The 18,596-nt window shown below is 33.6% G+C and overlaps 1 protein-coding gene across 2 annotated transcripts; it reads right to left on the bottom strand.

Moving 5' to 3' along the window:
* Window positions 1-270: 270 nt before the first annotated feature.
* LOC142609545 (uncharacterized) lies at window positions 271-5,002 on the bottom strand. 2 transcript variants are annotated; one of them, XR_012839627.1, is made up of 3 exons: window positions 4,560-5,002; window positions 933-1,025; window positions 271-829 (listed from the first exon to the last, which is right to left on the bottom strand). XR_012839627.1 is itself a non-coding variant. In XM_075781151.1 (2 exons), the coding sequence occupies exon 1, from the start codon at window positions 4,739-4,741 to the stop codon at window positions 4,595-4,597; it is 147 nt and encodes a 48-aa protein (XP_075637266.1). In that variant the 5' UTR covers window positions 4,742-4,992; the 3' UTR covers window positions 271-829; window positions 4,560-4,594. The 2 variants fall into 2 exon arrangements, 1 of the variants encoding a protein (XP_075637266.1); XM_075781151.1 differs by lacking the exon at window positions 933-1,025 and having other exon boundaries at window positions 4,560-4,992.
* Window positions 5,003-18,596: the final 13,594 nt, after the last annotated feature.

The following is an 18,596-nucleotide window of genomic DNA, read 5'->3' as shown; positions in this document are numbered from 1 at the left end:
GTTTTTAAGAGAGATGAATTATTATGTTAGGAAGTCAGTGCATAAACCCAATGATAATCCATAATTCCTAACCACTTCAGGCTAACATGATCAAAGCTATTAATCAAGGCATTGTGAAAACACCAAAGCCAATAAAAATTTAACCAGAATGAGGGAAAAGGCAAGCCTACCCTGCCTAAAATGGGCAAACTAACTGCGTTAAAAAAATAATAATAATTAAAAAGAAAAAGGTATACTAACTACTTTCATTCCCTAAATATCAAACATGACTGAAAACAAGGATCAGGCCTTTATTTGGAATCCAAACATTTACATTTCATTTTTATCTATTTGAAGAACAATCCCCAATAATGGTCTGTTTAGATTGAAGGGGAGAGAGGGAGAATAGAGTAGATTTGGCCTAAATTTAGCCTACTTTTAGCCCATTCTACTCTACTCTTCTCCACTCCCCCTCCTTCCCTCCTCCATCCAAACAGGCCCTAAATGTTGAGTCTCTTCAAAACACCACCAAACACAATGTCATGCAGCAACCTTGTCAATTTTACAGAACTTGTCAAACCTAAAGCACCACACCAATTCAAACCAACCCCCCCCCCCCTTCTCTCTCTCTCTCTCTCTCTCTCTCTCTCTTACCCCATCCCAATAACAAATATCAAACCTCTTCTATAAAGTATGTCAAAGCTTTACAATTTGTTTTAAAGTGGAAAATGAATCATAAACCATTTAAGAAGATTTGCACAGAGTATTAACTACAGAACTTAGAGATGGCTTTAAATCCCCAAACCATTTATTCAATCTCCTCTCTTGTTTCCAACTAGCCTCAGCCGATCTGTCCACGAAAAGGGAAAAATATTATACTTAATGCAATCATTCATCTCAAATTTCAACTAAATCAACAGAACTATAGAAAGCTAGAATATTAGCAGCAAAACCTTTTTAACCACTATAGGTAGTCATAAATACTGATAGTAGTTTTTTCCCTGTAGCAAATTCACCTTCTTTTCCTTTCATTATGCCTATAGTAGCTAATGACAGAATCAACAACCATAAGTTTGACTTTAGAATTTGTAGGCCATATTTTAAATAAACATGTTTATGAGGAGTGAACAAATAAGTAGGATATAAATTTTCATATAACTAAGATAAGGCATGCATATATACAAGTACACTTATTGGTTGAAAGAATCTTCTAAACGATGGCATTCTATCTTTAATGATAATAAATCCAAATTCACATTTGTCCCAATCATTTCTATTGGCTATCAATCAGAAAGACAGTGAACTATTCTGTCTTTACATCATAGGATAGAGAGGATAGTTCAAATATATTGTAGATCATGCACACAATGTCATAGTAACTCGTACCGATATTAAAAATAAAAATAAAAACAAAACAAAACAAAATAATATTTCACTTCTCAATATGATTTATCTGGAGGAAGCTTAACGTAACTTAAAATCAAAATATAATAAGGTAGTGGGGTGAAGCAACTTCAGGCCGGTTTTTGGCCATACAAGAAGATCCTGAGATTTTTCAATTTGTGAAACATAAAAAGCATGTGCATTGTATTCAATATTCATCCCTTTCACATCATTTTCACAATTAAACTGTATAAGATCTCAACCAAGCCAGTATGCTTTTACACAGTTCATTTTCATCAATGAGATGACATGTTTATGATCATATAAAAATGGAAATTGTTTTATTGTGCACATTAAAGAGGTATGAGTAGCATCTAGGATGGACGCATTAATGTATAAGGGGACCAATGTGTCATAAGATGTAAAAATAGTGAGACTAGTACAAGGAAAGAAAAATAGTAGAGATGGAAAATGAATATTATGCCCAAGTTGTCTTTTAAACCAAGTCGCATTTACTAGCTATTTTTTCAAGTCATAACTAACTACATTTCAGAGTGTTTGATGAGGTTCAGAAGTATATTGCAGGCTAATTTTGTAAGAGACCGTGATGAGAAAAAATTAAGCACTATTAGAGGTTAACTTTGTTCAAGCAAAAAACAAGGTTTAGTTGTCTTGCAACATAATAGCCACAAAGACTGAAAGCCAAAATCAGTAATGATTTTTGACCAGCTAACATTCTTACTTTTAAAAAGGCAGCTATTAGGACCATCAAAGATTGAATAGTATGACTATTAGTTAACATGAACACAAAGTTGTAGGGGCAGACAAAAGTCCTTCAAGACTAAAGAAACAAACATAAGATGTAAGATCACGTGATCAGAGCCCCCTTTGTGAAGCTATACTCAGTATATTGTGACAATAAAACTAATAAGTTAAAAATCTTCTTGCCTTTTTAAACTGATCTTTAGTTCTTAGGGTTCATGATGAAACCCACAAAACCACAAACTGGCACTTGCCACATGGAATGCCCTTAAAACACAAGGGATTCAAGCACTTGCCACATCATCAAATTTCACCTAAGTTAACCAAACTGATTAACGGATCTAAGCATAGGGGAGTGAAGTATCGCAAACAAACCATAGGGTACCTCTATTCCATAGGGGTGGTAGTTGCATTCCCAAAAAGAAAGTAAATAAATAAACAAAGAGTACATATAAAGGTGACAAACATAGGACACAAATGAATTCTTACCTACCCGATCATAACTGGAAGCTAACGTGCATTCTTGCACATACCTAAACATTAAACATTCAACAAAATATGTATACCGAAATCTCATTCACACCCTTCAATCCTCCATGTTGACTTTATTATATCAAATGCCTTTAAGCAACAAAAAAGTCATAGTTTCCAACATGCTCTTATCCTTTTCAAACCTCAACATGGTAGACTATGTACAAGAAGACATATTTAAAAATTTCATACCACATTAATTGGTAGCACACTAAATCATCTCTCATGCAGCATAGAATTTCAAAACATAAAAGAATCCCAATGTATACTATTATAGATGAAGCAAGTGTGTGTATGCCACTGAGAGTGTAAAAATAAAGGGGCGGATGTAACTTGCTGAATATTTGTTTATCACAACAAAATTGATTGATAGTTCTCTGTCCCATGAGTCTAGACCATACTCTAATTCATTAGCCTAGATTGTATTGTCTCTCAAAAGTTAAAATCCATAGAATGAGTACTGTTTATAATTGCACTATATATTTTGCATTTTATCAGATAGAAAATGATTAAAGTCCTCCAGGGAACATACACCACTAAGGTACCTAGTACCATAATGTAGAATTAGTACTTTTTACAGTTACAGACTACAGATTTTGCCCTATATCAGATGGGCACAGATTAAAGTGTTCCTTGGAACATACACCACTAATATACCCTGTACCCTACAATTTTCAACCATTGGTAAATAATACAACAGCAATAATGTATCTCTAATTTTTCCCTCTTCAATTTATATCTACTTCCAATGGATGCATAAGTATATTAGTGCTGCTGCACAATTAAACTCAAACTTCATGTATTGGACAAAAGAATCATTATGCTTTGAGCAATTCACAAATAAAAAATAAGGCTGTCTCTGAATCTAAAATCTCCTACAATAAAATTGTTGCCACAGCATTTGCTTACCTCAAAATCATCATCCAATTTCAAGAACGGCCTATTGATGAAGGCAGCAGCCAATTTCAAATTCCCACTACGGAACTCAAAGTTTACAAAGCAGACAACATCTAAAACTTCCAATTGATTAAGCACACACATATCATCAGTAACAGTTACAAGCCAGAAACCAGAGTTGTTCAAAACAACGACTTAGCCAAAATTCACAATCAACAATAAGCATGAAAAATTATAAGTGAAAGAATAGCCAATTCTTTCATTTCCAACAAAACCTAGATCCTTTAGATTCTGTCTTTCATGCACCACTAAGGATTCCATTAAAATTTCTTCTTAGGTGTCATCAACATTTTGCTCATTGCTTTTCCTTTTTATTTCACTCAATCTTTTCCTTTATTTTCTGGGTTGGTATTATTTTCCCTTTGTCATTAAGATACGTTAGTTGTCACTGTGTCCAGAATATAACAATTCAAGCACAAAAATTTGATTGTATAGCTCCACTTAGTTACCAAGATGTCAGTGAAAAGTGAAGAAAGCTTGCAATTTTTCCAAATCCTATGTTTCATCTAAACACTTGCTCCATGCAATTAAGCAAATCCCATATATGAACCGCAAAGTTCCCAGACAAAAAGTCAAAATCCACCGCTGTTGAACTGATGAGATGACCATATCCATAAATAATTCAACAAACTCATCATAGGAAAAAACAAAAACAACAACAATAATGGGGAAAGCCCACAACTTTAGAGGGATATAAGAGGTTGTAATAACCAAACAGTTACAGTTTTGCAAGGATCAGTAAAGTATAGTAGAAATTAAAGAGACGGAAAAAGATATGTTACAGTACATAACAAATAATCAGCATGATAGAGAAATATAAGAAATTGTAATAACCAAACAATTATAGTTTTGCAATGATCAACAAAGTGCAATAGTAATTAAAGAGACAGAGAAAGGTATATTACAGTACACCACAATAATGATCAGCATGGTTTTTAGAGACAAACCAGAAAGCTTTGGACTTGTGAATTTGACAGTCCAATCAGCCAACATGGAAGGGTCCAATATCACCAGTTCTAAGAGAGCCAGCAACCTCATCAGCAACAGTCAAACAGGAAGACACCCACCCAGATAGAGCCACCCACACCATCTTTGCCATCCACAGAGTCATGGCCCATGGCACTGCCATTGCCTCTCTCTCTTTGTTTTGGTTGTTCAATCAAAACCCAGTAATTGTCTTGGGATTCAAAGAGAACACATTTGAGGATCAGCCCCTTTATTTGGAAAGAAACAAAGGAAATCAATTTTTTTTTTTCTATAAGCAATGAAAATCAGAGTTATACATACCCAAAGAAAATTGCAAAGGTGAAGTGTAAGGAAAAGGAAAAAGAGCAAATGAAGGCTAGGGAAGGGTCAAGGCATGTGGCCATGTGGGGTCCCTATAATCTTTTGGGTTTGCTTATAATTTATTGCTTATAATTGGGTATTCTTGGTTTCTTTTTTTTTTTACTCCATTGTCCAAACTATATGTCCCACCCCACCAAAAAAGAAAAGGCACCATTTGATAAGAAAAGGCATCATTTGATAAGATAAGGATGATATCACATATTTAGTGATGACAAATTTTGTTTCTCAGGAAAGAAAATGATGACAAATTTTAATCACACAGACAAATAAATTTAATGTGTTATATAACCGTTTAAATTTTACGATATTTTAACCATTAAACTTTTGTTAAGATGATAAATTATGATAATTGGTGTCACATTACATTTGTAAGAGTCCACCATTAAACATTTATTATTCATCATTTACAATTTATCCACGTAACTCTTTTTTTTTAAATAATTGTTAAGTTTTAACTTAATAATTTTAAATAAAAATTGTGAAATTTGTTTGATATATAAAAGAGAAATTAGAAGAAGCTTTTATGATAAGGGAGATTGGATTGGATTGGATTGCCAGTGAGAAATGCCATAAAGTAACCCCAGAATGTTGCGGCACAGCACAACTTTGAATGGGCTTTGGTTGCAGCAAAAGGCTGAAAATGAGTCCGCAATTCAAAGCATGAACCGAGATTTACTGTAAATAATCATTAGTTTTTTTGTTTTTTATGGGATAATCATTAATTAAACTAAAGTCAACTGTTAATAAATTATAATAGAAAAATTTTAATACAGTTTTATAATAAATTAAAAAACTATTAACAACAAAATGTTTCTAAAAAATCATTAATTCATGAGTTGCATTAATAACTTTCGACAAACTAGAACTTTTTTTGTAAAATATTCTGACAAATTAGAATTATTGGGTGTACTGTTTGGATTCCTTATGGCAAAAAAAAATATATATATATCCGCTTAATCATCGTAATTAATTATGGGGAGTTGGGGACTCTCTTCTAAAAATTTATATGGGGACTCGCAACTAGTTGTGCTATGCTATATTAATTGCATGGGTAAATTATTATTAAAAGGATAATTTATTTGATAAGAGAAATGATGCTGTTAGGCCGTACGGAAATTATAAGTGAAATGATATTTTTTAGAATGAAAATATTTTTGATAAAACTAATTTAGTCATAGGCTTAAAGGAGCTCTAAAACTTTTTTTTTTTATAGGGAAAAACAATTATTTGAATGGTGACTGTGATAGAATAAAATGATGGTTGTTGTTGCCGTGATCAATAAGGTAATGATGAATCATTAGATGATTACCATTATACAGTGAAAATCTATTTGCTTTTATATACTTGGTATGAAATAATAAAAGATAATTTTTTGTTAACTCGATTAGTAAAGTCTATTATTGATATCAAAAGAAATGAAAGGAAAAAGAATTAGATGTATCGAATTCATGACCTTACGAGGTTGAGACGTTTAGTTAGTGGTTTTCAAAACCTCTTGAGATCTATGAAGTCTTAGGTTTGAAATCTCTAATTAGCATTCAAAACCTTTAGCTAGTATATTTGAGACACCTCCAAGAGATTCTTTTTTGTAATTGCCTTATGTCCCTTGATACACACAAATGCATTTAAAAATAAATACAATTAGATACATATTAGCATTTGTACCTAAACTTAATACTATCAAAAAGAGATTGTAGGACAATATTTAGTAGAGTATGCAAATCATTCATTTTTTTATTGATCCATTTTAGTTAAGAAGAAAAGGTATATATTTAATCTGTACTCATTAACGTAATTTTTGTTATGGCGATGTAATGAATTTATATAATGTTTAATTTTTTTCAAATAATATATGAAGATTGATTTATTATAAAATATATTGAAAATGAATACAAATTTTAGAATATGGTAAATTTGTCATTCACGTTTATATTTTAATAATAATAAGTTTTGGCAAGGTAGTTTGAGTTAATGAGATTAAAGCGGAATGAGATAAAGTAATTTTAAATTGGAAAGGAACTTGACACAAAATTATAGTGTAATTAGAATCTAGTCGTAATTATTTATTAAGCTTATATTTAAATATATTTCTAGAATCATATATGCGAGATGCAAATAATAAAATAGATAGTACAAATAAAAGAACAAAAAGTACCTCAAATTACATGAAGAATTTATATTGGGTAAGACCAAGTTTTCGTTTAAAAAAATTCATGAATTATAAAATAATTTAAAATAAATAATCAAACTTCTTCTAGATTTCTTTAAACTTAATAATTGAGTTTTTTATGAAGTAATGAAGAATTTATATTGGGAAAGACCAAGTTTTCGTTTAAAAAAATTCATGAATTATAAAATAATTTAAAATAAATAATCAAACTTCTTCTAGATTTCTTTAAACTTAATAATTGAGTTTTTTATGAAGTAGTATTTTAAATTTTCTGAGACTTTGGTTAAAAATTTTCATTTAAACTAAACTATATTAATATTTTTAATGAATTTAAAATTCAGGGCTTAATTTAAAATAGTAAGAAAAAACTCAATGAGAATTATGCAAATTACCAAAGTCTTTAATAGATGGTAACCACTTGGTGCAAGGAAAGTGTAACAACTTGTTGTAGAGAGAGAAGATATCCACTAAGTTCAATCACAACCAAATGAGTTAATCTCATACAAGAGGCTGTACCGGTTTGACCAGTGAAACTATATATTTCGGTACCGGTATACCGTTTCGGGTCTACTATTATTTTTTATATATTTATAAATAAATATATATGTGTGTGTATTAATAAATATAAAATTTTACCATAAAACATTTCCTCAATTGAAAACAAATTATTCATGGTTTTAGACTTTAGCATCAATTAAAAGAAAAAAAAACACAATATAAAAAATAGAAATCTTAATTGTTCATTGCATACTAAGAAAACAAACAATACTAATAAATTAATGCAAATAAGTTACCATTATACCCTACCAAAAATTCAAAAATTACAACAAAAAAAAAAAAATTGTACCAGCCGGTATTTAAACCGATACGAAACGTTGATGTTTCGATACCAGTATACGTACCGGTATGTTATTGACTACCTTGATCACAACTCCTATGACCCAACTCTTATTTTGGTTAATTTAGTCCATCACTTTGTCCAAATAAGTCAATCTAGTCATCTTGTCCAAAATTCTTAGAAAATTTTTGCTAACCAAAATTCTTAGAAAATTGTTAGCAAATAAAGTAGATTTTTTATTTAATACTCATTAAACAGTAAATACATTGGGTTCCTTTTGTCCTTTCCATTGTACACTACGCACGTGTCACAAAAACGATACACATGGCCTGTTTGGATACTGCTTATTGTTGAAAACTGAAAATATTGTAGCAATTTAAAAAAAAAATGTGTGAATAGTGTCGTAAGACCTAGTTTTAATAAAAATTTTGCTAAAAAAAAAGAGGTTTAAGGGTTCCAAGAACAGTACATAAAACCCACACGTAAAAACATGGGAGCTGAAAAACGAGTAAAACACACTTCCCAAACTCACACACAATCAATCATCTAGACTTGTGGAAGATGGTGTATTTTTTTTTATTTTATTACAGGATAGAAGTTATACTCTAACATAATCTAAATGTATTTGTGTGTGAAACTCTCTTTTGGAGACTTGAACCCTGGTCCTTGTCCCTCTCTCCCCCCCCCCCTCCCTCGCCTACAAGAACTTTGTACTTGTGAAATGACTATCATGCCAATGGGTGCGTAGTGGTGGAAGAGGGTGTAGTTTAGCGTAGCCAATCGTCTCAAAGTCTAAACATCATATTAGTAATAGTTAATATGAGTTTATGAATATTTATTGTTGGGTTAAGATAGCTTGACCCTTGTTAATCAATTCAGTTATCAAAGTTGATTAATTAGGCTAAATTGTATGCAAATCGTGAAGGCACCAATAAATCACCAAAAATACTAAATGTAGCAGAAATTTTTTTTTTACGCAAATGGGGAAAACCTCTCCCAAGGCAAAAACCTCACCAAGTGATTTTAAGGTCACTACTCCCAAAAATCCACTAATCAACAATCAAGAGGTTACAAGTATAAGGAATCTTACCACTAACTTGGCTTATCCCGAAATACCAACCTACAGTTGAACATTTGCTCTAATACCCAATTGGACTTGATTTTGTAGTAGCCTTCTTTTCTTTGTTGCACAAATCTCCAATCTGTGACTAACTCCTTTGCACGGGTCCCAATATATGACTAACTCGAGCAACCTCAATGGTTGTAGGCTGCAAAGTTCTTCACTTCATCAATAATGAGGATCGGGATGCACTTGGTTACAAAACCCTATAACGTACAAACGCAGTATCTTCTCATAGAGAAAAATAAACTCTTGATCTCTGTATCCAAAAGTGGCGGCTCTTAAAATAAGCCTTATATATGTCTAGGGTTGTGAAAAAGAAACCCTAAACAAATACATCAACATAGGCTGAAATTCAAATCTAGAAATTCTAAATTTGAAAAGTTCAATAGATCGAGCTTGTGTTAAACTTATGTCGAGCTACCCATTAAATCTCGATAGCAGCTTTCTGTCGAGCTATCTATCGAAGTTCAATAAAATAGCTTTTCTTCACTTGTTTTTTGGATTAATTTTCATGTTTTTAATACAACCACTTGATATGTATCAAACCCAACTTAGATCTACCCAATGTACAAGTAAAGTGTGTTTTGTCAAAAGATTAGTCAATTACATAGAAATTATGACCCTAAACATTTATGTTTAGCAATGATGAAAAGGAAAGATTGAGCATTGAATATCTTGAAGTAATAGTCAATTTTTTGAAATCTTCTTACATCTACCGATGAGTGGCGGATGATTGTGATGAATATGTAGTTTGGTGAGCACCCTCTCTTTTTTAGGAAATGTTACTGTACACATAATTTTCGTAAAAGATGAATCATACGATCACGAAATAGTGTAACAAATAATCAACTTGTATTTGATTTGTATATATGTGAGTACAATCTTCTGTATGAATCTTTACAATGAAAGAGTACAATAAACTCCTCTGATTCGATCTCCAAGAAACTTTACTATCCAATGGGGCTATGAGGCTTGATCTTGAATCATGCTTTGGTGTCTCTAAGTTGAATGAATATTTGAATGTGCTTGATTTGATGCAAGGGCCGTTAGCTTAATCTCAAACTGGATTGAAGGAGAATCCCTACTTTGATTTGAAGAAGTAGGAATAAATCTTGATGAAAAGATGGAATGCTTGTGGACTTAGAGATGACTCTCTATTTTGACAGAGTATCAGTAGGGTTTTCTCTCTAAGTGTCTCCCAATAGTATTTAATTTGGAATTTTCTTAGCATTTATTGAGAGTTGAATTATGAATTTAATTTGGTATTTCATTTAATAAAAACCTTCCATATAGGTCCTCTCTTCTGACGTTGCCATATGGCTGTCTTCATTTGATGTTGCCACGTGCCTTGATTTCATTCGATGATCGTCCACATCATCAATTGAAGATTAACTTGATCACAAATATTTTATCATGAACAATCGGACGGTTGTGAATACATCATAAAATTTTGATGTCTAAAGTTACCCATACTCGCTAGATTGCAGACTTGTACAACCTTAGGAGCAAGGGAAGACGTTGCTGCTGATCAACCTATAGCATATTAAAAAAAAAATGCCTATACTTTGTTTTTTTTTTTATAGCAAATAAGATAATAATAATATTTATTTTTTATAAAAAAATGCCTATACTTATTATAGTAAATAAGATAAAATGTATAATAATATCTATTACTTATTAAAAAAAAGCCTATACTTCGTTTTTTTATAAATAGGTTAGAATATCAACCTATAGCATTTATTCTAGATGGTTGCTCTCTATCATCAAGCCAAGACATATATTGGTTTTGGTGAGATGACAACTAAATTAAAAGCATGAAAACTCTCCTATACTTAGTTTGATGTGCAGTCCACTCGGCCATTCCGTTAATTTTGACATTGCAATTTTCGAATTTGTCCTCTTCTTGGACACTTCGTCGTAACTGATTTTTGATTTTTTTTCTTTTTCATGCTTGAAGAAAAGGGATTTTGATGTAGGGATTTGGGAAAAAACATTTGGATAGATGTCTAATCTTACTCACTATGTATAAAACTATGACTTTTGTTTATGCCAAAACTGATGCATAGACAAATGCATCTTTTGTTTCTATCAAACGTTCTTCTAACTGGGACAGACTTAGTGAGGCTCGTAAACGTATCGTAGAATGTAAGTATAGTAAAGAAGTCTATTAAAAAAAACGATTTTTGAGATTTTTTTCCAGTGCAATGTGTTTGGGCCAGTTTAAGTGAACTAGCATCCATATTTTCCATGATATTTTACCTTGTTTGCATCTTATTTTTGTTAACTTGTACCATCTAGCTTTGTATTTTTAAACACACCAAACAACTTGTATCTCCTAAGAATTGGGTTAATGCTTCCTTAAATTTAACATAAAGAAACCAACAGATCACTTCCATGGTCATATAACTCACAAACATAAATCTACTCTCTATTTTTGGTGAATTTGCCTTTGCATTCTTAATCTGTTGTCACAGCTCTCCTTTAACTCTCACGCAGTGCAAGATGGGGATATTTGGTTAAAAATTAGAATAAAATCTCAATCTTTCTTTCCTTATACTCAAATTACCTCTTTCTTCCTCCTACACTCGGCTTGATGTGTAGTCCATTCGGCCATTCCATCAATTTTGGTATAAACAAAAGTCATAGTTTTATACATAGTGAGTAAGAATAGACATTTATCCAAAAGTTTTTTTCCCAAACCCCTACATCAAAAACCCTTTTCTTCAAGCATGGAAAAGAAGAATCAAAGATCAGTTACACAAAGTGTCCAAGAAGAGGACAAATTCAGAAATTGCGATGTCAAAATTAACGGAATGGCCGAGTGGATTGCACATTGAACCAAGTGTAGGATAAATTTTTCATGCTTTCAATTTAGTTGTCATCTCACCAAAACCAACACGTGTCTTAGCTTGTAGATAAAGAACAATAATCTAGAATAAATGCTATAGGTTGATATTCTAACTTATTTATAAAAAAGGGGTAATTACACATAACCTACCTGTGGTTTGAGCGAAAATCACTTTGTCTACCCATGGTTTGAAAAGTGTCACTTAACCCACATATGGTATGTTTCCGTTAATCTCCATAACCCACCTCAAGCCCAGCCGTTAAAAAAACACCTCTTAACCCCAAAACACAACATAACGCGAATCAAAACACCTACAAATTTAGAAACTTTTCGCGAGAGAGGCCTGTGGTGAGATCAATATGTTCTTCGTGGTTTGGAGTGTCTGGAGGGGGAGAAAACACAAGTTTCGCAACATCAAAGTTAGGGAAGGTAGTTTCGGTGAAGAAAATCAAGGTATTTGTGTCTGTTCTCGATTTAGGGTTTCAGATTTTGTTTAAGTGCCAACTTACTATGTGAAACTCTAAATTTGTACTTCCCAGGAATCGTGTTTTGTTGATATGTTTTCATCAAGTGGTAATTTCTTGGGTTCGTGTGGGCATATGTGCAATGAGTAAACTTGTGTTTTGAGAACAAGTTTGAGTTTGTATAATTTTGGGAGGAGGTTCTTGGGTTGTAGCCGTTATAAGATTGGTCCTAAGTGTCATTTCTTTGTTTGGCTTGATAACCCAACCTGTCCTCGTAGGAATGAAACTGCACCTTTGGCTCTAGAGAGGATGTCTAGGCTTGAGAGTGCTCTCCAACTTGTCAATGAGAGGAAAAGGACAACTCTGGAAATAGCAGAAGAAGCTAGGCAAATGGCAAAAAAATGCTCTTGAAGAGGAAGCCAAAGCTAAGGAGAGGGAGAGAAAGGCTCGAGCTATCTGTACAAAAGTTAAGGAAAAGGCCATGTTTGCTAAAGAGAAGCAGAGAATGTGGAAGTTTGCATGCATTTTGTCATGGATATTTTTTGTTATTGTTATGTTGTTGTTGTGTTTTGGCTCAAATGAGTTCTCTAGAGTGAAGAGATTGAGGTTGTTGCCCTGAAGTAGCTAATTGGTTAGTAGAAATAGTTATGGCAATGACGTTAATGAATTGCCTATTGATGTAATGTTTTGATATGTCAATGAATGAAGAATTGGTCAATTATTGAGTATTTTGTGCATACCATAACAACCATTCAATGAAAGAGGTAACCGGTCATGCCACTAGTCTCTGGGCATATAATGAAAGAAGTATTGGTCAATTATCAATGACCTACGCATACCATAACAACCATTCCACAATAACAACTTTCATATACTCTGTATTGGAAAATTTTACTTAGACACAATCTGTAGTAGCAATAAATAAATTTCCATATAATTTGGTTTGGACAAATAATGTTCTATACAGTTACCTACGCATACCATTACAACCATTCTCCAATAACAACTTCCATACACTCCGTATTGGAAAAATCTACTTGGATACAATTTGTAGTAGCAATAAATAAACTTTCATATAATTTGGTTTGGACAAATAATGTTCCATATAGTTACCTGCGCATACCATAACAACCATTGCACAATAACAACTTTCATACACTCTGTATTGGAAAAATCTACTTGGATACAATCTGTAGCAGCAATAAATAAACTTCTATATAATCTGGTTTAGACAAATAATGTTCAATACAAACTGTTTTGGACAAATAATGTTTCATACAAACTAAATTGAATAAATACCACAACTTTCATACCATAATACCACAACTTCCGTATAATACTACAAAATTTCATACCATAATATAACCTGGAGTGTATTGTACCTTAACTTCTAGTAAATTACAAAAAAAAGCACATTCCAAGGTTAGCTACAAAAAAACACATTCCAAGGTGATTGTTTTTTACACTAATTGATAATTACAAAAAGTCAACAGTGGTCTTCACAAAAAACACTAGCTATAAGCCCACATGTTCCCACTAGCTTTACTCCCAATGTTGGCATGCATACCCACTAGCTTCATTTCTTGCCTTTACTCTTTCCACCCACTGAATTCATTTTTGGTGGCCTTTGTGCAGCAACCTGTCCTTTAGTCCTTACACCACTAGTGCTCCTATTTGCATGTGAAGACTACAAAATAAAAAATAGATCCAGCTGTTATATCATATCCCAGTCTACACAACATCCAAAAAAGAGGTAACTCAACTAAGTTACTTGTGAAGAACTTGGTAGGGTATCCCAGGTCTCCTTTGGTGTGTGAAACTCTGGCTATAAGGAAGAGAACCATCCTGCTCTCCTGTGAGATGGCCTAGCTTGATTTCCTTGTTGTGAAGCTTGATTTCCTTGCTATAAGGATGAAGGCTGAGTGGCAGACCTCATGTTGTAAGTCTAGGTAGGCTGCTGGGATGGTGGCTAGGGTGCAAATCCAGATCTGGTACTAGGTGCAGGCACTCCTCCCCTTACCTGCAATAAAACCAGTTTCAGTACATGAATACCTTTGTAAGTATAAAAACAAGTTTTTTTTTTTTTTTGCCATTTAAATCCCATTTACTTACAACTTTTTCTCTTTGAAGCATCTGTCTCCTCTGCCATGGTGTCTCCCTAGTGATGCCAGCCTTGCACCCTCTTGAGTTATGCCATTCCTTTTTGCATTGTCCACACCTTACAAGTCTATTCAACCTACTTGCTTTGTAAGGGTTCTTAGGCTCATCAAGAGCCCTCTTTCTTTGCTTGGGTGGCCTACTTGGTGGTTTGTATATGTGAGGTGCTAGGGGAGCAGGCTGTCCAATCTTAACCCATTCTGACTGGCCAGGCATGGGAGGAAGTACCTCCTTGCATATCTCGATGTAAGTTTCTTTGTGGTAACATGGGTGGGTGTAGTCTTTTGGTGTCTCAATGTTTGTATAAATGACTGATATGGCATGTTTGCATGGAATGTCATTTAAATCCCAAGACCTACAGCTGCATGTATTCTTGACAAGGTAAACTACATGCCTCTCATACTGATTGGCTACCTCATAAAGGAAACTGCCAGCTGGGGTAGCACTAAATGGCTTGCTTTCAACCTTTAATTTCTCCAACTTATTTTGTATGCTTGGACACAACTTTCCAGCATACTTCTTTATCCCTTCCCTTTTTGTGTAAAGCCTAGTCATAAGTCTAACCCTAATCCACTTCAACATTGCCAAGATAGGCTTGTCCCTAGCCTTCAATATTATTGAGTTAAAAGACTCACTCAAGTTATTTACCAAACAATCTGTTAAGGCCATAGGAGTGAAGTATAACCTTGTCCACTGTGTAGGTGCAATATTTGCAAGATACTCGTATGCATTTTCATCCAAATCCTTTATGTACTGCATGCATCTCTCAAACTCCCTTACTATTGTGGCAGCAGCACACCTCCACAGTGCATCCTTTAGCTTCAATCCCTTGTGATCCACTTTGAAATTGTTGTAGATGTGTTTCACACAGTATCTATGCTCCACAGTAAGGAATAGTGTCTCCATTGCAGGTATAAGCCCCTGCAAATAACCAAACAAACAAACAAAACATGTTAGTTCAGCCCACTAAGTAAACCATTTAAGTATAACTGAACAAAACTTGCATACCTTTTGCCTATCAGAAATGAAGACCTACTGAAGCTCCTCTAGCCTCCCTATATCATCAGCAAAAATTTTCAAAAACCATATCCAAGACTCCTTATTTTCTTGTTCCACAACAGGCATGGCTACTGAAAAAATGTTGTCATTTGCATCCTTGGCAGTGGCAGATAAGATTTGCCCACCAAATCCGTGCTTTATGTGACAACCATCTAAACCTATAAATGACCTGCATCCATCTAAAAATCCTACATTTTGAGCATTAAACCTAACATACATCATCTTAAATTTGGGTTGGAAAGTCTCATCAGCCATTTCTGTCTACAATATAACCCTACTCTCATTGCCTACAGTGTTTATCATTTGTGCATAGTCCCTAAGGACACCATATTGCAGTTGCTCATCTCCATTGATCAAATCATTTGCCTTTCTCTTTGACCTATACACTTGGTTTACACTTAGGTTAACTGATAAATATTGCATCACATGGTTGTGTACACCATTCACCTCCCAATTTGGATTTTTGCTAAAATCCTCAATAAACCTTTTAGCAACATAAGCTAATGTCGCTTGGCTATTTTTAAAAGACTTGGGGCAAGTACAGTCATCAGTTAAGGTCTTAATATGAAATGTTAGCTTTCCACTTATTTGAGATGCATAACATCTCCACCCACACTCATTCTTGTAGTGAACTGATATCTTGGTCCTCCCATTAAGCTTGAATTTGATGTCAATAGGTTTTTAATTGCATACTCTCTCAAAGCAGCTCTGAACACCTTTGCATTAGAAAACTTCATCTCCTTTTTTAGTACAACATTTCTCATGTCACTCTTAGCATTAAACTCTAGCTGCTCAGGTACCTGCTCAACATCAAACCCATCCATGCTTTGCCAGGTCATCCTTAAGAGCTGGCTCAGCCCACTCAGGGTCTGCATGGGGTGCATTGTTTGATTCTAGGGCTGCGTAGGGTGCATTGCTTGATTCTAGGGTTGTATTGGAAGCATCATTTGATTTTGGAGCAGAACCTTGTGGCATTGAGTTTGGAGCAGCAAATATGTTATCACCAAAGTCATCCCCCTCTAGGCCTTCATATAGCCAATCACCATCATCATCATCATCATCTCCTTCAACATTCTATTCTTCAACCTCAACACCATGTTCTTCAACTCTTGCATCAATCTCAACATCCTCAACATTCTCAACAACTTCTTCTTCATCATTCTCATCATCTTCTTCTTCCTCCAATACAACTTCATCATAATCACTCTCCACATCTATTTCATCCACCCCTTCATTGCCACCTACACCACCTACATCACCACCTACACCATCATCTGCCACTCCTCCACCATCAGGATGCTCAATTGCCAGTGGCTCCACATCTATGTCAGTATAGATTATGATTTTGTTAGCTGGCCATGCCCTATGAAGGGTAGTCATGTTCATCACATCTGCATCTGTTTTTATGGCTCTTAAATCATTTTCTAGACCACCTTCAGGAAGTAAATACCTATATTTACTGTGTTCATTAGAAGCACCAATTAGATGGCATAAATCTCTAATTTCAAAGAAACTCAACTTGTCAGGGTCAATCTCTGTCAATGTATGTATAAACCCACCCACATATTCAAGGGTTGGGTCCTCCACAAAACATCCCTCAACATGAATTTCAATGTCAAATGTCAAATGTGAAGTTAACCATCTGCAATTAAAATAAGTTGTTTGTTTACACACTGACATACAGAAAACAACAACAGGCCAAAAGAGATAGCAAGCCAAATATAGTGCTATTTTGTTTTCATATAAAATTGGTTTTGTTGTTGAGAGACAACACATGGACAAAGGACCACATAGAGCACATGCAAAACCAGATTCCCAACAAATTCATAGGGACCACACTATCCATAGTTCACAAACAAGTGTAATCATTGACAAATAAACTTGATTCTTTCAGGTATACGCATTATATAAACAACCATAGCAGTGCATTAACTACATCCTAAACGATTCTACATATAAATAGCAAAATGCACATTTAACATACACGAATTTTGAGATAATTTTACAAACCTTAACTATGTGGGTGGGTTGCAATAAAAAGATGCCATCAATAACCCAAATGCAGATCAACAACAGTCACACATACCTTCCCTAGCTTCGATGTTGTGAAACTTGTGTTTTCTCCCCCTCCAGATACTCCAAACCACGAAGAACACATTGATCTCATTGCAGGCCTTTCTCACGAAAAGTTTATGAGTTTTGGGTATTTTGATTCGCGTTATGTTGTGTTTTGGGGTTAAGATGTGTTTTTTTAACGGCTGGGCTTGAGGTGGGTTACGGAGATTGACGAAAAAATACCACATGTGGGTTAAGTGACACTTTCCACGGGTAGGTAAAGTGATTTTTCACCCAAACCACAAGTGGATTATGGGTTATGTGTAATTACCCCTATAAAAAAACAAAGTATAGGCTTTTTTTTTAATAAGTAATAAATATTATTATACATTTTATCTTATTTGCTATACTAAGTTCTAAGTATATGCATTTTTTGTGCTAAGTAAGTTAATTCAATATAGAAAATGAGGAGTTCAATGTAAATATACCAATACTTAGAGAAAATTTAATTAGATTCAAAATTGAATTTCGCTTTTGTTAGCTTTCCATACAAATTAAATTATTTAGACTTTTACTGTTATTTTTTTTTCTAAACTAATGAACATATTTTTTATATTATTTTTATATATTTATATATTTTGTCTGCTAGGATCTGGAACGTAAAAAATTGTAATTGAGTTGGATGATCTCATGCACATGTTCCCATTCAATTTAGGAAATACTATTAGATTTATTTATTCTTTTATTTTTGTGTCGTATTTAGTAGAAATTCGTAAACAATGATTGTGAATTGATATTGTATATCTAGTATCTAATAGTGATTTTCAAAATTATATACATAATAGCAGTGTAATAAGAAACTTGACTTACCAATATCATAAAAATTGCAATAAAAAACTATTTTAGTACCTCTAAATGTCCTG

This window comes from Castanea sativa, chromosome 9 (genome assembly GCF_040712315.1).
Source record: "Castanea sativa cultivar Marrone di Chiusa Pesio chromosome 9, ASM4071231v1".
Classification (NCBI taxonomy): Eukaryota; Viridiplantae; Streptophyta; class Magnoliopsida; order Fagales; family Fagaceae; genus Castanea; species Castanea sativa.
The sequence above is the reverse complement of the archived record's forward strand: the minus strand, read 5'-3'. Positions and strand labels throughout refer to the sequence as shown.

Excerpts from the sequence above, each read along its gene's own strand:
- LOC142609545 (XM_075781151.1), bottom strand. The coding sequence starts at position 4,741 with ATGGCAGTGCCATGGGCCATGACTCTGTGGATGGCAAAGATGGTGTGG.